Below are 23595 nucleotides of genomic sequence, written 5' to 3'. Positions count from 1 at the left end.
AAAAAAAAAAAAAAAAAGGAAGATGCTTAAAATGTAGTTTGGCATGATGAACTGGAGGCTTGAAAACATTCAAACATGCAAACCTCATTTTCTTTTTTTTTCTTGGGACGGAGTTTCGCTCTTGTTGCCCAAGCTGGAGTGCAGTGGTGCGATCTTGGCTCACCTCAACCTCTGCCTTCCGGGTTCAAGTAATTCTCCTGCCTCAGCCTCCTGAGTAGCTGGGATTACAGGCATGCGCCGCCACGCCCAGCTAATTTTGTATTTTTAGTAGAGGTGAGGTTTCTGCATGTTGATCAGGCTGGTCTCAAACCCCCAACCTCAGGTGATCCGCCTGCCTCGGCCTCCCAAAGTGCTGGGATTACAGGCGTGAGCCACCACACCTGGCAAACCCTATTTTCTTTTCTTTTTTTTGAGAGAGTCTCTCTCTGTCACCCAGGCTGGAGTGCAGTGCCGCGATCTCTGCTCACTGCAAGCTCTGCCCCTCTAGGTTCACGCCATTCTCCTGCCTCAGCCTCCCAAGTAGCTGGGACTACAGGCGCCCACCATCACCCCCGGCTAATTTTTTTGCATTTTTAGTAGAGACGGGGTTTCACCACCAGGATGGTCTCGATCTCCTGACCTCGTGATCCACCTGCCTCGGCCTCCCAAAATGTTGGGATTATAGGCGTGAGCCACCACACCCGGCCCCAGCAAACCCTATTTTCTAAAATAAAAGATCTTAAACAAAAATCTTGATTTTTCTTCCCCCCTTAAAAGAAAAAATGCTATAGGAATCCACACTTGTTGAGAACTTATAAGGTAGGCACGTAGCAGATACTGCTTGTAAACAAGAAGAAAACTTGGATTGTTTTATCCACTTCCTGGCAGGTTTGACTAATTGAGGATTCTGCACAGTACAAGTCATCTTCTGTGCAGCGGTAGAGCTCTTCAGTGACATGCAGGCATTCTGCTTCCGTCACAGTTACACTGATGTCCTTACCGCCCCTTGCCCATGTCACAGGCGTTCAGTCTACTCACAGCGTTCACCCTACCCAGAGGGTGGCCTCTTGTCTCCTTCATCTGGAAGCTGTTTCCTTTCATTTCATCATGCACGTGTGGGTTTCTGTTTCAGGGTTTGGTGACATTCGCCGATGTAGCCATAGACTTTTCTCAGGAGGAGTGGGCCTGTCTGAACTCCGCTCAGAGGGACCTGTACTGGGATGTGATGCTGGAGAACTACAGTAACTTGGTCTCACTCGGTGAGTTGCACACCTCAGATAACTCAGACTGCCTCCTGGAATATCCGCTCTCCCCTGTGAATTTCAGGACCGCCTTTCAAGAAACTAGTTGAATTTCTTCTTCCTGTCCCCAAGGAATGTATTGAGCCTTACTGATGTGGCCATGAGCATCACACACCTTCCCCTCCCATCCCTCGGTTACCTTCCCACCTTTGTCGACTCGCCCTGTAATCATCTCTCTTCCTTAATGTCCGTGGAATGAGTGGGAATTCTGGGATATTTATTTCGTGACCATCTTCAAAGGAACCAGTTTGTCTTATGAGATTATGTTTATACCCAAATTGCTATTGGTGGTCGGTGTTACTCTAGGGACCCACATCTAGGGAAAACATGTGGATACAGTGCCCTGAATTGTTGTAGTAAACCAGCCTATGTGTTTGAAGTAGAAGAGATTAGACAAACAGAATTTGTATAAAACCAAAGTAGGCATATTTCATTTCTTACATATCATACCTGAAGTGAGGCTGAAAGTTATAATCCCTGAACTTTGAGTTAAACATTGAATGACAATATCTTGTAAACATCTCTGGAAACTTATTTTTCTTCTAGCAAAAATAACAACAATGATATTAATAGCTAAGCTGTCTATGGTGACGCTGCCTGTAATCCCAGCTACGCGGAAGACTGAGGCAGGAGGATCACTTGAGCCCAGGAATCGAAGGCTGTGGTTAGCTACTCCAGGCTGGGTAACAGATCAAGACCCCATCGCTAAAACAATAAACAAACAAATAGGAATATATATATTTTATATATACACACACACACACACACACATATTATATATATACACATATATATACATATAATACGTACATATATAATATATACATATAATACGTACATATATAATATATACATATATATATAAAATGCTTACTCTGTGCCATGCACTGTTGTAAGCACTGTGTGTGTAAGTATATTTCATTTCATTCTCACAGGCAGATGAGATAGGCACAATCATTGTCTATTTTGGAGATGAGGATACCGAGGCACAAAGTGATGTGGTCAGACAGAGGGAGCCAGAGCTAGAATCAAATCTAACAATTTTGGTCCCCAGATTCCATGCTGCCAGCCACCATGTTCCTCCAGGCATAATGCCTACAGAAATTTAAAATATGACCTTTTATCGGCCAGGCGCAGTGGCTCACGCCTGTAATCCCAACACTTTGGGAGGCTGAGGTGGGCGGATCACTGGAGGTCACGAGTTAGAGGCCAGCCTGGCCAACATGGTGAAACCCTGTCTCTACTAAAAATATAAAAATTAGCCGGGCATGGTGGCACATGCCTGTAATCTCAGCTACTCCGGAGGCTGGTGCAGGAGAATCATTTGAACCCGGGAAGCAGAGGTTGCAGTGAGCCAAGATCGCACTACTGTGCTGCAGCCTGGGCAACAGAGCAAGACTCTGTCTCAAAAATAATAAAAAATAAGGCCGGGTGCGGTGGCTCACTGCTGTAATCACAAGACTTTGGGAGGCCAAGGCAGACAGATCATGAGGATAGGAGTTCATGACCAGCCTGGCCAACAGAGTGAAACCCCATCTCTACTGAAAATACAAAAATTTGCCAGGTGTGGTGGCGCATGCCTGTAATTCTAGCTACTTGGGAGGCTGAGGCAGGAGAATCACTTGAACCCGCGAGGTAGAGGTATGGCATTTCTTTTTTTTTTTTTTTTAAGAGGAGATTTTTTTTTTTTTCACTCTGTTACTCAGGCTGGAGTGCAGTGGCACGATCATGGCTCACTGCAGCCTCAACCTCCTGGACTCAAGCGATCCTCCCGCCTCATCTCCCTGAGTAGCAGGCACCACAGGTGCACACCATGACACCCGGCTAATTATTGTGTTTTTTTGTAGAGATGGGATTTCTCCATGTTGCCCAAGCTGATCTTGAACTCCTGGGCTAAAGCAATCCACCCACCTCAGCCTTCCAAAGAGGTTGGATTACAGGTGTGAGCCACTGCACCCGGCTCAATAGCATTTTGACCTCTGGTTCTTATAAATTTGATTAATACTCAATCAAAAAAAATTTAAGGCCAGGCATGGTGGCTCGCACCTGTAATCCCAGCACTTTGGTAGTCCAAGGCGGGCAGATCACCTGAAGTCAGGACTTCAAGACCAGCCTGGCCAACATGGTGAAAACCCGTCTCTCCTAAAAATACAAAAATTAGCCGGCGTGCGCCTGTAATCCCAGCTACCCAGGAGGCCGAGACAGGAGAATCACTGGGACCCGGGAGGCAGAGGCTGCAGTGAGCCAAGATCATGCCACTGCACTCCAGCCTGGGCAACAGAGCAAGACTCCGTCTCAAAAAAAAAAAAAAAAAATTAGCCAGGCATGGTGGCACACGCCTGTAGTCCCAGCTACTCAGGAGGCTGAGGCAGGAGAATCGCTTGAACCCAGGAGGTGGAGGTTGCAGTGAGCCGAGATTACACCACTGCACTCCAGCCTGGGCGACAAAGCAAGACTCCCTCTCAAAAAATATAAAAATGATTTTTAAAGAATTTTTAAAGTTTTGAGCTTGGAATTTTTCCTCAAGTTCTATGTCCTCTAGCATTTCGTGTTTTTAAAGGAGGGCATATCATTTCTAAGCCAGATGTATTGTCTTTTTTTTTTTTTTTTTGAGTCGGAGTCTGGCTCTGTCCCCCAGGCTGGAGTGCAGTGGCACCATCTCAGCTCACTGCAAGCTCCACCTCCCAGGTTCACGCCATTCTCCTGCCTCAGCCTCCCGAGTAGCTGGGACTACAGGCGCCCGCCACCACGCCCTGCTAATTTTTTTGTATTTTTAGTAGAGACAGGGTTTCACTATGTTGGCCAGGATGGTCTCGAACTCCTGACCTCGTGATCCGCCCACCTCGGCCTCCCAAAGTGCTAGGATTACAGACTTGAGCCACCGCACCCAGCCACGCCAGTGTATTGTCTTATAGAATTAAGGGAAGGAGTCTTGATGGTTGTGAGGGAAAAGACAAGACAACAACACGGAGGAAAGTGAGAGCCATTCAGCCGCCCGTACAAAGAGCGTCCCCACTGGGCAGGGACAGGCACAGCCTGAGGTGTTGGAGAAGCGTTCTCCAAAGGCTCAGGCCCAAAGCCTCTAGGAAAGAAAGATCTTACCACGAACTTGATCTTCACCCCATTTCCCTGTCACCTTGTTTTTCCTGTCATATTTAAGCCCATTTTATGCACTGCTGGTCTGTGGGCCACGCCTTTAGTAGCAGGGGTAGAGGTGACATGATCCTCTGCCCTTTATCATTCCTGGAAGTGGGTTAGCCTCGCTTTAAGTGCCCATTTTCTTTTTCTTATATCTAGGTGTTGGCAATACTGCTTCCTGGGTGCTGTTAATGTGTCTCCACCATGAAGCACCTGGTATCTGGTTGTAGCTCTTCTTTGCCGTGGGCAGTCATTGGCAGTGCTTGCATTCATCACGCTGGGGGCTCAAATGGTGCACGCCTATCACTGCTGCTTCATTTATTAGCTGTTATAATTTAAAGAGAAACTTTGTTTCATCTGCTAATTGCTCATGCAGTGGCACTGTTCATATTGGATAAGAAGGATAAAAACTTTGTTCTTTTTCTTTGTCAGTTTTTATGTTGTATTTTTTTCTTTTCTTTTTTTTTTTTTTTTTTTTTTTTGAGGCAGGTTCTTACTTCTACTCCCAGGCTGGAGTGCAGTAGTGCAGTCTGGGCTCACTGCAGCCTTGACTTCCAGGCTCAAGCCATCCTCCCACCTCAGCCTCCCAAGTAGCTGGGACTATAAGTATACACCACCACACCTGGCCAATTTTTATATTTTTTTGTAGAGACAGGGTTTTACTACGTTTCCCAGGCTGATTTTGAACTCCTGAGCTCAAGTAATCCACCCACCTCGGTCTCCCAAAGTGCTGGGATTACAGGCGTGAGCCACCGCACCTAGCCAGTTGCCAGTTTTTATAATAAAGGTCTGGTTTCCTAGCGTGCTCCAAAGCTGGCCATTTAACATTTTGTAATATAATTATGAACTTACAGATTTAAACGTTTGCTGTTTCTCAGTCCTTTGCAGTTAGCTTCCTTATTGATGCTCAAGTTCTCAACTTTTCCTTATTGTTCCTCTAAACTTTTTCACATTTTTTGTTAAATTTAGTCTTGTAAATTATCTTTTTTGTTGCTTTTGAATGTTGTATTCTTTTACCCAGTTGCTTCTTTTTTTTTTTTTTTTTTGAGACGGAGTCTTACTCCGTCAGCTCACTGCAACCTCCACCTCCCGGGTTCGAGCGATTCTCCTGCCTCAGCCTCCCAAGTAGCTGGGATTACAGGCACATGCCACCATGCCTGGCTAATTTTTGTATTTTTAGTAGAGACAGGGTTTGTTGGTTTTTTGTTTTTTGAGACGGAGTCTAGATCTGTCACCCAGGCTGGAGTGCAGTGGCACAATCTCGGCTCACTGCAACCTCTGCTTCCCGGGTTCAAGCGATTCTCCTGCCTCAGCCTCCCGAGTAGCTGGGATTACAGGCGCCCACCACCACGCCCAGCTAATGTTTGTATTTTTAGTACAGACAGGATTTCATCATGTTGGCCAGGCTGGTCTCGAACTCCTGACTTCGTGGTCCACCCACCTCGGCCTCCCAAAGTGCTGAGATTACAAGTGTGAGCCACTGCACCCGGCCTGTTTTTTTTTGTTTTTGTTTTTGTTTTGAGACAGAGTTTCATGCTTGTTGCCCAGGCTAGAGTGCAATGGCATGATCTTGGCTTACTGCAACCTCCGCTTCCGAGGTTCAAGCAATTCTCCTGCCTCAGCCTCCCGAGTAGCTGGGATTACAGTCATGCGCCACTATGCCCGGCTAATTTTGTATTTTTAGTAGAGACAAGGTTTCTCCATGTTGGTCAGGCTGGTCTGGGACTCCCGACCTCAGGTGATCCGCCTGCCGTGGCCTCCCAAAGTGCTGGGATTATAGGCATAAGTCACCATTCCTGGCCCTCTACCCAGTTACTTTTAATACTACTACTGACATATACGTGTATCAGTTTCAGAATGCTTTACACACAGCTATCCAACTGTGTGTTTTGTTACAGTACTTCTATATTTGGTTTTCTTTGGTTTTCCAAGTATATCATCACATCATCTACAAATACTTGTTTTCATCTTCAAAATAGGAAATAATAGGACCAATTGTCGGGACCTTTTTCATGTTTGACTTTAAAACAGATGTCTCCAATGAATTCTCATCTAGTATTGTGCCAGAAGTAGAATCTACATTTTAACAAGAGCCCTGGGTGATTCACATTTATTCTACTGGATAATTTTTTTTCTGTTAGACAAGTTTTTGGTTTGTGGTTAGGTTTGTTTGTACTTGTGCCCCTCTAAAGGAAAGAAAATATGTTCTTTTTTCCCAGATTTGGAGTCAGCATATGAAAATAAGAGTTTACCTACAGAAAAAAACATTCACGAAATAAGGGCTTCCAAAAGGAATTCAGATAGAAGAAGTAAATCCCTTGGCCGTAACTGGATATGCGAAGGTACGCTTGAAAGACCACAGCGCTCCAGAGGGAGGTATGTCAATCAAATGATCATCAATTATGTAAAAAGGCCTGCTACTAGAGAAGGCACCCCTCCTAGAACACATCAGAGACATCACAAGGAGAATTCCTTCGAATGTAAGGACTGTGGGAAGGCCTTTAGTCGTGGCTATCAGCTTAGTCAACATCAGAAAATCCATACTGGCGAGAAACCTTATGAATGCAAAGAATGTAAGAAGGCCTTCCGTTGGGGCAATCAGCTTACCCAACATCAAAAAATTCATACTGGGGAGAAGCCCTACGAATGTAAAGACTGTGGGAAGGCTTTTCGATGGGGCTCAAGCCTCGTTATTCATAAGAGAATTCATACTGGTGAAAAACCCTATGAATGTAAAGACTGTGGAAAGGCCTTTCGGCGTGGTGATGAGCTCACTCAGCACCAGAGATTCCACACTGGGGAGAAAGACTACGAATGCAAAGACTGTGGGAAGACCTTCAGCCGTGTGTACAAACTCATTCAGCACAAGCGAATTCATAGCGGGGAGAAGCCTTACGAGTGTAAAGACTGTGGGAAGGCCTTTATTTGTGGTTCAAGCCTCATTCAGCATAAAAGAATTCACACAGGTGAGAAACCCTATGAATGTCAAGAGTGTGGGAAGGCCTTTACTCGAGTCAATTACCTTACTCAGCATCAGAAGATCCACACTGGTGAGAAGCCTCACGAATGTAAGGAATGTGGGAAGGCCTTTCGCTGGGGTTCGAGCCTCGTTAAGCACGAGAGGATACATACGGGCGAGAAGCCATACAAATGCACAGAATGTGGGAAGGCCTTCAATTGTGGCTATCACCTCACTCAGCACGAGAGAATCCACACGGGCGAAACCCCGTATAAATGTAAGGAGTGTGGGAAGGCTTTCATTTATGGGTCGAGCCTCGTGAAACATGAGAGAATTCATACCGGGGTGAAACCCTATGGGTGTACAGAATGTGGGAAGAGCTTTAGTCATGGCCATCAGCTTACACAACATCAGAAAACGCACAGTGGGGCAAAATCCTACGAATGTAAGGAGTGCGGGAAGGCGTGTAACCACCTAAACCATCTCCGAGAACATCAGAGGATCCACAACAGTTGAAGAGCCTTTTGAACACAGTAGCCCGCTTGTATCTATGGTTTCGCTTTCCACAGTCTGTTATCTGCAGTCAACTGCAGTTCAAAAATATTAAATGGAAAATTCCAGAAATAAAGAATTTGTAAGTCTCAAATGGTGTGCCCTTCTGAGTAGCGTGATGAAATCTCTCGCTGTCCAGCTCCAGCCGGCCAGGGATGTGACTCATCCCTTGGTCCAGCACATCCACGCTGTATACGCTACCCACCCTGCTAGTGACTTAGTAGCCGTCTTGGTGATCGGATCAACTATCATAGCATCACAGTGCTTGTGCTCAAGCAATCCTTACTTTGCTTAACGGTGGCCCTAGAGAGCAATAGTAGTGATGCTGGTGATTCGGATATGCCAAAGAGAAGCCACAGAGTGCTTCCTTTTAAGGGAAAAGGTGAAAGTTCTCAACTTAAAAAAGAAAAGAAAAAAATTATGTACTGAGGTTGCTAAGATCTACATGACAATAAGATATTTTGGGAGAGAGATACATTCACATAATTTTATTACATATATTGTTAGAATTGTTCTATTTTGTTAGTTATTGTTGGTAATCTCTTACTGTGCCTAATTTATAAATTAAACTTTAGATATGTATGTACAGGAAAAAATGTAGTATATAGTATCGTATATATGTACAGGAAAAAAATGTACTATCTGTGGTTTCAGGTATCCACTGGGGGTCTTGGAATGTACCCCCCTCAGGTGAGAGGGGACTGCTGTACAAAGAATGTAGGAAGGCCTCTAGACTACATCTATTCCTTCCTCAACACAAGGAAAATTCATGGTACAGTTTAACATAAGAAAGCCTTCACTGCTCACTGTCTTTTTTGGTTTTTTTTTGTTTTTGTTTTGTTTTGAGACAGAGTCTCACTCTTGCCCAGGCTGGAGTGCAGTGGCATGATCTTAGCTCACTGCAACCTCCACCTCCCAGGTTCCAGCAATTCTCTTGCCTCAGCCTTCCTGGTAGCTGGGATTACAGGCATGCACCACCCACACCTGGCTAATTTTTGTATTTTTAGTACAGACAGTTTTCACCATGTTGTCCAGGCTGGTCTCAAACTCCTGACCTCAGGTGATCCACCCACCTTGCCCTCCCAAAGTGCTAGGATTATAGGCATGAGCCACTGCACCTAGCCCACTGATCACTCTTCTGCTTACAGAATATCAGAAGTCATTCTAGAGGCAAATTTGAAGAGTGGAAAAATCACTTTTTCTTAATGATCTTGTTTTTGGTGTAGATGTTTTTGTTGTGTGGGTTAGTTTAATGAATACATAAAGACTACCAGTACCATTCTGTCTTTACTCCGTGGCATCTGTGGAATAACCCTGCTAATGTAACACGTGAGAAAGCCTTAGTCATGTCACCCACTCTACCAGTTTTCCCCACCATCCCCCGCCCTCCTCCCTGTGAGACACTGGGCCAAAGGCTCACTACCCCTGTGCATTGTCCGGCACACAGACACTATGTGCATTATTTGTACATAAGGATAATCACATCTACCCGAGACTGCGATCATGGAAATTAAATGTTTGGTACATGTAAAGTCTTTGAAAGTATAACCGGAATATTGTGTAATTTCAATAAATATTAACTACTGTTGTTTTTATGATCATTACCACCATTTGTGTTGCCATTAGTGAATTTTTACAAGAAAACCCCCTGTGGGTGCAATGAGTCTGGAAAAGACCATTGAGTCTTCTAGAAGAAAACATTAAGAGATTATTGGCACAACCGTGGGTTACGCCATGATGTCTTAATACACAAAACACAGCAAACATAAAAAGTTGTTACACTTCATCAAAAGTACAAAGTTCTGTTCATCAAATGATGCTGTTAAGATAGGGAAAAGACAAGAAACAGGACTGGAAGAAGGTGTTTGCTCTACGGTACACCTGACAAAGGAACTCTCACAGAAAATATAAAGAATCCCTCAAGTTGAAAAAAAATCCATTTAAAGGGGAGAAAACTTCAGCACGTCTCAGCAGAAGACCACCAAATGGCCAATAAGTAAGTGAAAATGTATTCAATGTCTTTGCTCCTCAAGGAATTGTAGAGTAAAACCAGAATGTGCTGTCACTCTAGACAGTCACCAGGATGATTCAATTTAAATCCCAATAACAAGGTTGATTTCAGATGTCTCACCACAAAGAAGAAGGATAAGGGAGCGAGGTGATGGATATATTAATTAGCTTGATTTAATCCTTCCACATTGTATACATGTATCAGAACATCACATTGTACTCCATCAATATAATACAATTATTATTTGTCAATCAAATATTAATAAATAAAATCAAAGATGAGCAGGTCTCTTTGTTGGATATTCAAACACAACCTATTCAAGAAGGAACCCCGCCAGCAGACTGGACCTCTGCCAAATCCTGGCGGTGCCCCACAGCAGGGACACGGCGGGAGGGAGGTGAGCGGACTGGTCCTGGGGAAGGGGTCAGGGCCCGGAATAGAGTTGTTACAGGAAAGGGGTGCCAATCCAGACCCCAGGAGAGAGTTCTTGGATCTCACACAAGAAAGAATTCAGGACAAGTCCTCAGTGCAAAGCAAAAGCAACTTTATTAAGAAAGTAAAGTGGTGGGACCAGGTGCGGTGGTTCACGCCTGTAATCCCAGCACTTTGGGAGGCCGAGGTGGGTGGATCACCTGAGGTTGGGAGTTCAAGACCAGCCTGGCCAACGTGGCAAAACCTCGTCTCTACTATAAATAAAAATTAGCCAGGTGTGTGGGCACACATCTGTAGTCCCAGCTACTCAAGAGGCTGAGGCAGGAGAATCGCTTGAACCCGGGAGGCAGAGGTTGCAATGAGCTGAGATCACACCACTGCACTCCAGCCTGGGCGACAGAGGGAGACTCCATCTCAAAAACAGAAAAAGTGGTGAAAGGACAGCTGCTCCATAGGCAGTGTTGGACGCTCCTGACATGAGGAGGAACGCATCCACCCTAGGTCCAATGCTCACATATATGGGGAGATGTGCTCTGCTACAAGGGTTTGTGATAAACGATTCCTTTTCTTCATTATTTTGTAAGAATTGATATTATCTTTAAAGCACAACTAGGAATGCCTTTGTTCTCCACATATCAGGATATCTGGACACTCCCAAGTGTGGGTCTGTTTAGTAACCGTTATTAATTTGTTCCCGTAGCTGTAAACATCTAGAGGCTCAGAATGCCTAAATTTCTCAGAATGCAGCCAGCAAGTCTCAGCATTTTCCCAGCCCGCACTCAAAATGCAGTCGCTGTGGTTCAAACACCTCTGACAGAGTCCTGGGGGAGGTGAGGACAGACTCAGGGGAGAGACCTGAACTATCTTAATATGGTCCTAGGCTGAGGTAGGATTACCTTAGGGAAACGACCAGAGCCCATAGTAGGAATCGGAGAATATGGATTGGGGAGGACTCTAGACCCCATGGGAGTGAGTTTGACGGGGCAGAGGAGTGGCTAATGGGCATGGGAGGGCCTGGCGCATGGGAAGGGACGGCTAGAGCTCGGGGATGAATTCTGGGAGAGAAGGGATAGAGTCCTGGAGAGAGGCCTTAGGGCTGGGGGAGGACTGCAGTGCTCCTGAGAGCAGCTGCGGAGATGGAGGGCAGACGCTACATCCCACAGGAGAACCTTAGGCACGGGGGATGGTGGTGTGGTTAGAGCTCAGGGGTGTCCTATAAAGGTTGGCAAAGGATCCAGAATGTAGGGTTGAAGTCCTGCTTGTTTGATTTACCTCAGGGGTAGGGTTACATTTCAATCAAAGCTGCTTAGTTCTCGGATTACAAATACCTCAGCGTTAGGTTAAGGATTCAGATTCTCCAGGGGTGGTGGGGAAGTGAGGGAGCATGTTCAGGGGAAGGGGTTCCAGACCCAGGTTTCAGAGCTGGGTATCTTTCTGGTCTAGGCTTCAGTACCCTTAGGAATCAACCTCATAGGCGGCATCATCCTGCTTAGTGCCCCTTTCCCCTGTGGACCCTACGCCAGCCTCAGCAGAAGGGGCCCAGGGTCCCCTCCTTGACACCAAGAGCAACACGCATGGGGGCGGCCACTGCCCTTCCCGGCATTCCTGCGTAAACAGAGGAGCTGGTGGGGTAGGAAGAGAAGGGCAAGGGAAGGAGTGTGAAGAGGAGAAGCAGGTGGTAGACAGTGAGAGGGGGCTGGAGGAATGTGGGAGTAGGGGTAGGGAGAATACTGAGAAACGAGGAGGATGTGCAGAAAGGCAGCACTGGCCTGGCCTTAGGGGACACAGCCAAGGTACAGGAAGACAGCCTGGGTGGACAGGGTTAGCTCACAGAAGGTAACATGGGAAGAATGTGTGTCAGGCAGGACTCCTGGCTCAAGGAGCAAAATCCAAAGTCTATATCAAAAGCCCAGAGGTAGGCCAACGCGGTGGCTCATGCCTGTAATCCCAGCACTTTGGGAGGCCGAGGCAAGTGGATCACTTGAGCTCGGGAGTTTGAGACCAGCCTGGCCAACACAGTGAAAACCTGTCTCTACTAAAAATGCAAAAATAGCCCGGCACAATGGTGCACACCTGCAATCGCAGCTACTCGGGAGGCTGAGGCAGGAGAATCACTTAAACCGGGGAGGCAGAGGTTGCAGTGAGCTGAGATCCAGCCAGTGCACTTTTTTGAGACAGAGCAAGACTCTGTCTCAAAAAAAAAAAAACAAGCCCAGAGGTGGCCAGGCGCAGTGGCCCATGCCTGTAATCCTAGCCCTTTGGGAGGCCTAGGCGGGCAGATCATCTGAGGTCAGCAGTTAAAGACTAGCCTGGCCAACTTAGTGAAACCGTGTCTCTACTAAAAATACAAAAATTAGGCCGGGTGCGGTGGCTCACGCCTGTAATCCCAGCACTTTGGGAGGCCGAGGCGGGCGGATCACGAGGTCAGGAGATCGAGACCATCCTGGCTAACACAGTGAAACCCCGTCTCTACTAAAAACACAAAAAATTAGCCGGGTGTGGTCGCGGGCACCTGTAGTCCCAGCTATTCGGGAGGCTGAGGCAGGAGAATGGCGTTGAACCGGGGAAGCGGAGTTTGCAGTGACCCAAGATTGTGCCACTGCACTCCAGCCTGGGCGACAGAGCGAAACTCCATCTCAAAAAAAAAAAAAAAAAATACAAAAATTAGCTGGGCGTGGTGACCCATGCCTGTAATCCCAGCTACTCAGGAGGCTGAGGCAGGAGAATGGCTTGAACCCAGGAGGCTACAGTGAGGTGAGATCACCCCACTGCACTCCAACCTGAGCAATAGAGTGGCTAATTTTTGTATTTTTAGTGGAGACGGTACAGTGGTTCATGCCTATACTCCTAGTACTTTAGGAAGCCGAGGTGGGCAGATCACCTGAGGTCAGGAGTTCAAGACCAGCCTGGCCGACATGGTGAAATCCCGTCTCCACTAAAAATACAAAAATTAGCCAGGTGTGATAGCACATGCCTGTAATCTCAGCTACTCAGGAGGCTGAGACAGAAGAATTGCTGGAACCCAGGAGGCAGAGGTTGCAGTGAGCCAAGATTGCTCCACTGCACTCCAGCCTAGCTGGCAGAGCAAGACTCTGTCTCACAAAATAAAATAAAATAAAATAAATAATAATAATAATAAAAAGTTTACCATAGCTTGGGCAACATGGTGGGATTCTGTCTCTACAAAAAATAAAAATATTAGCCAGACGTGGTGGTGCTCACTTGTAGCCCCAACTGCTCAAGAGGCTGAGGCAGGAGGATTGCTTGAGCCCAGGAGCTGGAGGCTGCAGTGAGTGATGATTGCACCACTGCATGCCAGCCTGGATAATGACAAAAAACAAACAAAAACCCAACAAACAGCAGTAACAACAACAACAAAAAAAAAAACAGGGCGGGCGCAGTGGCTCACACCTGTAATCCTAGCACTTGGGGAGGCCGAGGTGGACGGATCACCTCAGGTCAGGAGTTTGAGACCAGCCTGACCAACATGGTGAAACCCCGTCTCTACTAAATTACAAAAATTAGCCGGGCAAGGTGACGCATGCCTGTGATCCCAGCTATTCAAGAGGCTAAGGCAGGAGAATCGCTTGAACTCAGGAGGCGGAGGTTGCGGTGAACCGAGAGGGTACCACTTCACTCCAGCCTGGGCGACAGAGTGAGCCTCTCTCAAAAAAAAAAAAAAACCACAAAGAGCAGTAAGAGCCATGGGGCAAAGGGTAACCATGAAGTCAAAGAGCTTTACCAAAGTAAGTCATTATTGAGCCGGGCTTGGTGGCTCGTGCCTGTAATCCCAGCACTTTGGGGGACCGAGGCAGGCAGATCACCTGAAGTCTGGAGTTCAAGACCAGCCAGGCCAACATGGGGAAACCTCATCTCTATTAAAAATACAAAATTAGCTGGGTGTGGTGGCCGATGCCTGTAATCCCAGCTACTTGGGAGGCTGAGGCAGGAGAATTGCTTAAACCCAGGAGGCGGAGGTTGCAATGAACCGAGAACGCGCCATTGCACTCCAGCCTGGACAAGCGCAAAACTCTGTCTCAAAAAAAAAAAAAAAAAAAAAGAAGAGAAAAGGAGGTACATGAGCTGTACGCAAAAGCTACAAAACAGTTGTAGTTGTAGAATAATTTTTTTAAAAAACCTAAATAAATGGAAGGTTTTTTTTGTTTGTTTTTGTTTTTTTTGAGACAGAGTCTCACTCTGTCGCCCAGGCTGGAGTGAAGTGGTGCACTCTCGGCTCCCTGCAACCTCCGCCTCCCGGGTTCAACAGACTCCTGCCTTAGCCTCCTGAGTAGCTGGGACTACAGGGGCCTGCCACCACGCCCGTCTAATTTTTGTATTTTTAGTAGAGACAGGGTTTTGCCATGTTGACCAGGCTGGTCTTGAACTCCTGACCTCAGGTGATTCACCCGCCTTGGCCTCCCAAAGTGCTGGGAATGAAAGGATATTTCATGGTCCTGAATTGGAAGATTTAATATTGTTAAGAGGATGACTGGGCACGGTGGTTCATGCTTGTAATCCTAGCACTTTGGAAGGCTGAGGGAGGAGGTTTGCTTGAGCCCAGGAGTTCCAGACCAGCCTTGGCAACATGGCAAGATCCCAGCTCTATATATTATTATTATTATTTTTTTTTTTTTTGAGACAGAGTCTTGCTCTGTCCCCCAGGCTGGAGTGCAGTGGCGCGATCTCGGCTCACTGCAAGCTCCGCCTCCCGGGTTCACGCCATTCTCCTGCCTCAGCCTCCCGAGTAGCTGGGACTACAGGCGCCCACCAACATGCCCGGCTAATTTTTTGTATTTTTAGTAGAGACAGTGTTTCACCGTGTTAGCCAGGATGGTCTTGATCTCCTGACCTCGTGATCTGCCCACCTCGGCCTCCCAAAGTGCTGGGATTACAGGTTTGAGCCACCGCGCCCGGCCTATGTTATTTTTTAAAATAAAATTTCAAAGATAACAATATTACCCAAAGCAATATATACATATTCAATGCAATCTCAATAAAATACTCAATGACAATTTTTTGCAGAAATGGAGAAACCAACTCTTAGAGTTGTATGGAATTTCAAGACACCCCAAATAGCCAAAATAAAGAACAGTGGAGGAATCACACTTTTGGATTTCAATTTTTTTTTTTTTTTTTGAGACAGAGTCTCGCTCTGTCACCCAGGCTGGAGTGCAGTGGCATGATCTCGGCTCACCACAACCTCCGCTTCCCGGGTTCAAGCGATTCTCCTGCCTCAGCGTCCCAAGTAGCTGGGATTACAGGTGCCCACCACCATGCCTGGCTAATTTTTGTATTTTTAGTAGAGATGGGGTTTTGCTATGTTGGCCAGGCTGGTCTCAGACTCTTGACCTCAGATGATCCACCTGCCTCGGCCTCCCAAAGTGCTGGGATTACGGATGTGAGCCACTGCACCCAGCCTGGATTTCAAAAAATTTTTAAAAAGCAATAGTAATTTAAACAGTGTGGTATACAATAATGGCAAAAGGATATACATACATGGCCAGGCATGGTGTCGTGCACCTGTAATCCCAGCTACTCAGGAGGCTGAGGCAGGAGAATCGCTTGAACTCAGGAGGTGAAGGTTGCAATGAGCCGAGATTGTGCCACTACAGTCCAGCCTGCGCAACAGAGTGACTTTCTGGCTCCAAAAAAAAACTTTTTAATTAAAAAAATTACATAAATATGTATAATATCTAAAATACAAAAACAGCCAGATGTGGTGGCACCCACCTGTAGTCCCAGCTACTCAAGAGGCCGAGGTTGGAGATCACCTGAGCCCATGAGCCCAGGGGGTCGAGGCTGCAATGAGCTGTGTGATCGTGCCACTGCACTCCAGCCTGGGCAACAGAGTGAGACCCTGTCTCTAAAATAAATAAATAGGCCGGGCGCGGTGGCTCATGCCTGTAATCCCAGCACTTTGGGAGGCTGAGGCAGGGGAATCATGAGGTCAGGAGATCGAGACCATCCTGGCTAACACAGTGAAACCCCATCTCTACTAAAAATACAAAAAAAAAAAATTAGGTGGGCGTGGTGGCGGGAGCCTGTAGTCCCAGCTACTCGGGAGGCTGAGGCAGGAGAATGGCGTGAACCCAGGAGGCGGAGCTTGCAGTGAGCCGAGATCGTGCCAATGCACTCCAGCCTGGGTGACGGAGCGAGACTCCATCTCAAAAATAAATAAATAAATAAATAAAATAAATAAATAAATAAAAGCTAGAAGGGTTTTGAATGTTCACAATACAAACAATAAACGTGATGGATATGCTTATTACCCCGTTTTGATCATTACACATTGTGTACAGAAATCAAATTATCACTCTGTATCCCATAAACACATGTAATTATTACGTGTAAAATAAGAAATAAAGAATTTATGAGAAATTATTTGCTACAGAGCAGACATCATTGTCTGGAGAGGCAGTAATTACACAAAGTTATAGAAGCTGAGGAGCAATGGGGACGGTTCCGCCCTCTTTTAGGCAGGTGTGGCTGAGTGAAACTCATCACCAAAACAAGCCCCATCTGAACACATGCACGCAGCAAGACCAACAGAATAACTCTGCGCACATTTCACTGGCTCTTTGGACAAATGTAAGGGGTGTCCTCACCTGAGTTTGCACTAAACCTGGAGTCATTTATTTCACAAGTTTTCACAACACCAAGGGTCAGCCAACTATCTGTTAAGGGCCAGTCAGTAAATATTTTACTAGACACATATTTTGCGGGGCGCATATGTTCTCTGTCACGTATTCCTCTTTATTTTTACAAGCTTTAGAAAATGCGAAAACTGAGGCCGGGCGCGGTGGCTCACGCTTGTAATCCCAGCACTTTGGGAGGCCGAGGCGGGCGGATCACGAGGTCAGGAGATCGAGACCACGGTGAAACCCCGTCTCTACTAAAAATACAAAAAATTAGCCGGGCGTGGTGGCGGGCGCCTGTAGTCCCAGCTACTCGGAGAGGCTGAGGCAGGAGAATGGCGTGAACCCGGGAGGCGGAGCTTGCAGTGAGCCGAGATTGCGCCACTGCACTCCAGCCTGGGTGACAGAGCGAGACTCCGTCTCAAAAAAAAAAAAAAAAAAAAAGAAAATGCGAAAACTGGCAGGGTGTGGTGACTCATACTTGTAATCCCAGCATTTTGGGAGGCCAAGGCAGGAGAATCTCTTGAGCTCAAGAGACTAGCATGGGCAGCATTGAGAGACCTCGTCTCTACAAAAAATGGAAAACTTAGAAGAGGATGATAGCGCTCACCTGTAATCTCAGCTACTCAAGAGGCTGAGGTGGGAGGATCCCTTGAGCCTGAGAGGTCAAGGCTGCGATGAGCTGTGATTTCAGAACTGCACTCCAGCCTGGGAGTCAGAGTAAGACTTTGTCTCAAAAAAAAAAAAAAAAGAAAGAAAAATGTGAAAACCACTCTTATCCCCTAGAATGTACAAAAAGATCCTGGAACAGTGGTGCACACCTGTAATCCCAGCACTTTGGAAGGCAAGGCAGGAGAATCACTAGAGGACAGGAGTTTGAGACCAGCCTGGGCAAGAGAGCAAGACTCTGGGCTGGGTGCAGTGGCTCATGCCTTTAATCCCAGCACTTTGGGATTAAAGCAGATCACCTGAGGTCAGGAGTTTGAGACCAGCCTGACCAACATGACAAAACCCTGTCTCTATTAAAAATATAAAAATTAGCCAGTCGTGGTGGCAGGTGCCTGTAATCCCAGCTACTCGGAGGGCTGGGGCAGGAGAATTGCTTGAACCGGAGAGGCGGAGGTTGCAGTGAGCTGAGATCGCACCACTGCACTTCAGCCTGGGAGACAGAGTGAGACTCCTAGCTACCAGGGAGGCTGAGGCAGGAGAATTGCTTGAACCTGGGAAGCGGAGGTTGCAGTAAACCGAAATAGGAAAGAAAAAAAAGAGAGATGGGGTCTTGCCATGTTTCCCAGGCTGCTCTTGGACTCCTGGGCTCAAGCGATTCTCCCACCTTGGCCTCCTGACCTCAGGTGATCCGCCCACCTTGGCCTCCCAGCGTGTTGGGATTACAGGCTTGAGCCACCGCACCCAGCCCCTTCCAGGATTTTTACAGTTTGACATCTCACATTTAAATCTTTAGTCTTGAGTCAATTTTTCAATATGGTGAAAGGTAGGAGTCCAATTTCATTCTTTTTTGTTTTTTTTTTAGAAAATCCTAGGCCGGGTGCAGTGGCTTACGCCTGTAATCCCAGCACTTTGGGAGGCCGAGGTGGGTGGACCACTTGAGGTTAGGAGTTCGAGACCAGACTGGCCAACATGGTGAAACCCTGTCTTTACTAAAAAATTAGTCGGTTGTGGTGATGGGCGCCTGTAATCTCAGCTACTCAGGAGGCTGAGGCAGGAGAATCGCTTGAACCCAGGAGGCAGAGGCTGCAGTGAGCTGAGACTGCGCCACTGCATTCCAACCTCGGTGACAGGGAGACCCTGTCTCAAAAAGAAAAGAAAATCCCATTAATTATTCTACCAAAAAGACATGTGTACTCATATGTTGATTGCAGCACTGTGAGTGCTGACAGTCTCACTCTGTCATCCAGGCTGGAGTACAGTGGCATGATCTTGGCTCACTGCAGCCTCTGCCCACCAGACTCAAGTGATCCTCCCACCTCAGCCTCCCGAGTATCTGGGACTGCAGACACACACCACCACTCTCAGTTAATTTTTCTTTAATTTTTGCAGAGACAGGGTCTGGCCATGTTGCCCAGGTCAGTTTTGAACTCTTTCACTCAAACTCTCTCATCTTGCCTTCCGAAAGTGCTGGGATTACAGACATGAGCCACACTACACCCTGCCCAGTGTCAACCTTCTGCATGTGGCTAGCCGGTTATTCCAGCACCATTTATTGAATAGGAAGTCCTCTCCCCATTGCTTGTTTTTGTCAGCTTTGTTGGTCATCAGAAGGTTCTAGGTGTGTGGCTTCATTTCTGGGTTCTCCATTCTGTTCCATTACTCTATGTGCCTCTTTATTTTTATTTTATTTTATTTTATTTTTTTGAGACAGAGTCTCACCCTGTCACCCAGGCTGGAGTGCAGTGGCGCAATATCAGCTCACTGTAACCTCTGCCTCCCGGGTTCAAGCAATTCTCCTGCCTCAACCTGCCAAATAGCTGGGATTACAGGCATGCACCGTCACGCCCAGGTAATTTTTGTGCTTTTAGTAGAGATGGGGTTTCACCATGTTGGCCAAGCTGGTCTCAAACTCCTGACCTCAAATGATCTGCCCGCCTTGGCCTCCCAAAGTGCTGGGATTACAGGCGTGAGCCACTGCACCTGGCCTATGTGTCTCTTTTTGTACCAGTAATATGGTGTTTTGGTTACTGTATACTTCTTTTGTTTTACATTTACTGGCTTATTATAAAGGACATTACAAAGGAAACAGACGAAGAGATGCATAGGACGAGGTATGGGAGAAGGGGTGAGGAGTTTCCGCACCCTCCCTCGGCACACTACCCTCCAGGAGCCTCCAAGTCTTCAGCTATCCGGAAGCTCCTACTTACAGTTTCCTTGTACAATGTGAAGCTGGAAGGTCATGCCTCCAGTTTTGTTCTTTTGGCTTAAGATTGCTTTGGCTATTGGGCTCATTTTAGGCTCCATATGACTTTTACAATCTTTTTTTTTTTTTTTTTTTTTGAGACAGAGTCTCACTCTGTCACCCAGGCCAGAGTGCAGTGGCGTAATGTCAGTTTACTGCAACCTCTGCCTCCCGGGTTCAGGCAAGTCTCCTGCCTTAGGCTCCCGAGTAGCTGAGATTACAAGCACGTACCATCACACCTGGCTAATTTTTGTATTTTTAGTGGAGAAAGGGTTTCACCATGTTGGCTACGCTGGTCTCAAACTCCTGGCCTAAGGTGATCCGCCCACCTCGGCCTCCCAAAGTGCTGGGATTACAGGCATGAGCCACCGCGCCTGGCCTACAATCATTTTTTATAATTCTGTGAAAAATAATATTGGTAGTTTGATGATTCTAGATTGCTTTGGGTAATATGGCCACTTAAAAATTATTTTAATTATTAAAATTGGGGGTACATAGTAGGTGTATGTATTTATGGGTTACATGAAATATTTTGAAACAGGCACACAATGTACAATAATCACATCAGTGTAATGGGATATTCATCACCTCAAGCATTTATCCTAATATGGCCTTTTGTTTTTGAGATGGAGTCTCACTCTGTCGCCCAGGCTGGAGTGCAAGGGCACCATCTCAGCTCACTGCAACCTCCACCTCCCAGGTTCAAGCGATTCTCCTGCCTCAGCCTCCCAAGTAGTTGGGATTACAGGCGCCTGCCACCACACCCAGCTAATTTTTGTATTTTTAGTAGAGACGAGGTTTCACCATATTGGTCAGGCGTGTCTCTAACTCCTGACTTTGTGATCCACCCACCTGGGCCTCCCAAAGCGCTGGGATTACAGGCGTGAGCCACCTTGCCTGGCAATGTGGTCTTTTTAACAATATTGATTCTGCCAATCCATGAGCAAGGAAAGTTTTTTCATTTGTTTGTGTCAACGATTTATTTCAGCAGTGTTTGGTTTGTTTGTTTTTTGAGATGGAGTCTCACTATGTCACCCAGGCCGGAGTGCAGTGGCGCGATCTCGGCTCACTGCAAGCTCCGCCTCCCGGGTTCACGCCATTCTCCTGCCTCAGCCTCCCAAGTAGCTGGGACTACAGGCGCCCGCCACCACGCCCGGCTAATTTTTTGTATTTTTAGTAGAGACGGGATTTCACCGTGGTCTCGATCTCCGGACCTCGTGATCCGCCCGCCTCAGCCTCCCAAAGTGCTGGGATTACAAGCGTGAGCCACCGTGCCCGGCCTCGTACACTGATTTCATATCTGAAATTTTACTGAAGTTGTTGATCAGTTCTAGGAGCCATTTGGCAGAGTCTTTAGAGTTTTCTAGGTATAGAATTATGTCATCTGTGAAGAGGGATAACTTGGCTTCTTCATTCCATTCCCTTTTGTGATGCCTTTTCTTTCTTTCTCTTGCCTGGCTGCTCCCACTAGGACTTCCAGTACTATGGGGAACAAAAGCGGTGAGAGTGGGCAGCTTTGTCTTTTTCCTGTTCTTAAGGGGAATGCTTCCACCTTTTGCCAGTTCAGTACAATGTTGGCTGTGTGTTTGCCATAGACGGCACTTACTATTTTGAGGTATGTTCCTTTAATGCCAAGTTTGCTGAGGGTTTTTATCACAAAGGGATGCTGGTTTTGGTTTTTTTGTTTTTTTTTTTTTAAATGGAGTTTCGCTCTGTTGCCCAGACTGTGGCACAATCTCAGCTCACTGCAACTTCTACCTCCCGGATTCAAGCAATTCTCCTGCCTTAGCCTGCCAAGTAGCTGGGATTACAGGTGCCCGCCACCACGCCTGGCTTATTTTTGTATTTTTAGTAGAGACGGGGTTTCACCATGTTGGCCAGGCTGGTCTCAACTCCTTACCTCAAGTGATCTGCCCCCTTCGGCCTCCCAAAGTGCTGGGATTATGGGAGTGAGCCACTGCACCCGGCCAGGTGCCAGAATTCTTAACACTGGTTCCTTCTCATCTAGAAACGTTGGCCCTTCTAATTTTTGTAATTATTTTCATGTGGATAGAAACTTTTTCTTTTTCTTTCCCTATATTATTATTGTCCCCCTCCCCGTTCCCCTACTCCCTAGGGAGTGTGATTGCAGAGAACGTTGGGTAGGGTTTTTGGCCTTGTTTCTATAGCCTTATGCACTTTTGGGGGGCAGGTTTTATTTATTTATTTATTTAGAGATGGAGTCTTGCTCCCGTCGCACAGGCTGGAGTGCAATGGCACCATCTCGGCTCACTGCAACCTCCACATCCCGGGTTCAAGCGATTCTCCTGCCTCAGCCTCCTGAGTAGCTGGGATTACAGGCATGCGCCACCACGCCTAGCTAATTTTTGTATTTTTAGTAGAGACAGGGTTTCACCATATTGGCCAGGTTGGTCTCAAACTCCTGACCTCAAGTGATCGGCCCGCCTCGGCCTATCAAAGTGCTAAGATGACAGGCGTGAGCCACCATGCCTGGCCTTTGGCAGGCTTTTTTGTTTTTTGTTTTTTGTTTTTTTTTGAGGCGGAGTCTCACTCTGCTGCCCAGGCTGGAGTGCAGTGGCGTGATTTCGGCTCACTGCAAGCTCCGCCTCCCAGGTTCACGCCATTCTCCGGCCTAAGCCTCCTGAGTAGCTGGGACTACAGGCACCCACCACCACGCCTGGCTAATTTTTTGTATTTTTAGTAGAGACGGGGTTTCACTGTGTTAGTCAGGATGGTTTAGATCTCCTGACCTCGTGATCTGCCCGCTGCAGCCTCCCAAAGTGCTGGGATTACAGGCATGAGCCACCACGCCCAGCCTGGCAGGTTTTATATTGGGCTGTGCAGTTCAACCTACAGGCCAGGAGATGGCACTTCGGGCTGAAAGTTGCCCGCAGCAGAAGCAGGTGGGCATGTACCTGATCTTGGTTTCCTGGGAGGTACTCTCTGTTGTTTCAGGTCATGGGCTGAAGCATGGTGTGCCTGGTGCCATGAGCTTCCTGTTCCCTGGGGTGGGGGACACAGCTGGGCAGAGCTGAAGCCCATAGCTTGCACGGGAATACCCCAATGATGAGGGCAGGCACCAGGCCTATGAGGGTGGCTGAGAGGAGCTCCAGGTGAAATGCGCTGAGGCCTCTGTGTAGGGCTGAGGGTTGAGGATATTGCACCGGCTCCTCATCTAGATTGGCAGGAACATGAATCGTGTCCCTGTCACACCCCTATCGTGGGGTTCGTGGCTCCTAGTTCAGATGCACACTGTACTCCTTTCTTTCTTCTTTTTTTTTGAGACAGTCTTCTTCTGTTGCCCAGGCTGGAGTGCAGTGGTGTGATCTCAGCTCATTGCAACCTCCGCCTCCCAGGTTCAATCGATTTTCGTGCCTCGGCCTCCTAAGTAGCTGGGATTACAGGTGCCAACCATCACGCCCGGCTAATTTTTGTATTTTTAGTAGAGACAGGGTTTCAGCCAGGCTGGTCTTGAACTCCTGACCTCAAGTGATCCACTCGCCTCGGCCTTCCAAAGTCCTGCGATTATAGGTGTGAGCCACCAAGCGTGGCCACTGTACTCCTTTTTTTTGTTGTTGTTGTTTTTGATATGGAGTCTTGCTCCGTCACCCAGACTTGAGTGTGGTGGCATGGTATCAGCTCACTGCAACCTCCGCCTTCGGGGTTCAAGCGATTCT

General features: G+C 47.1%; 1 protein-coding gene across 1 annotated transcript in view; it reads left to right on the top strand.

The window, feature by feature from the left end:
- LOC129460654 (zinc finger protein 813-like) overlaps nucleotides 1–10221 on the top strand; it is a 109645-nt gene extending 99424 nt beyond the window's left edge. The window contains 1 exon segment of the mRNA XM_055238789.2: nucleotides 6904–10221. Coding sequence (XP_055094764.1) covers nucleotides 6904–7893 — 990 coding nt within the window. The 3' untranslated portion in view covers nucleotides 7894–10221.
- The last annotated feature ends 13374 nt before the right edge of the window (nucleotides 10222–23595 follow it).

This window comes from Symphalangus syndactylus, chromosome 13, assembly GCF_028878055.3.
Source record: "Symphalangus syndactylus isolate Jambi chromosome 13, NHGRI_mSymSyn1-v2.1_pri, whole genome shotgun sequence".
In the NCBI taxonomy this organism is placed as follows: domain Eukaryota; kingdom Metazoa; phylum Chordata; class Mammalia; order Primates; family Hylobatidae; genus Symphalangus; species Symphalangus syndactylus.
This window is presented reverse-complemented; position numbering and strand designations above follow the sequence as displayed.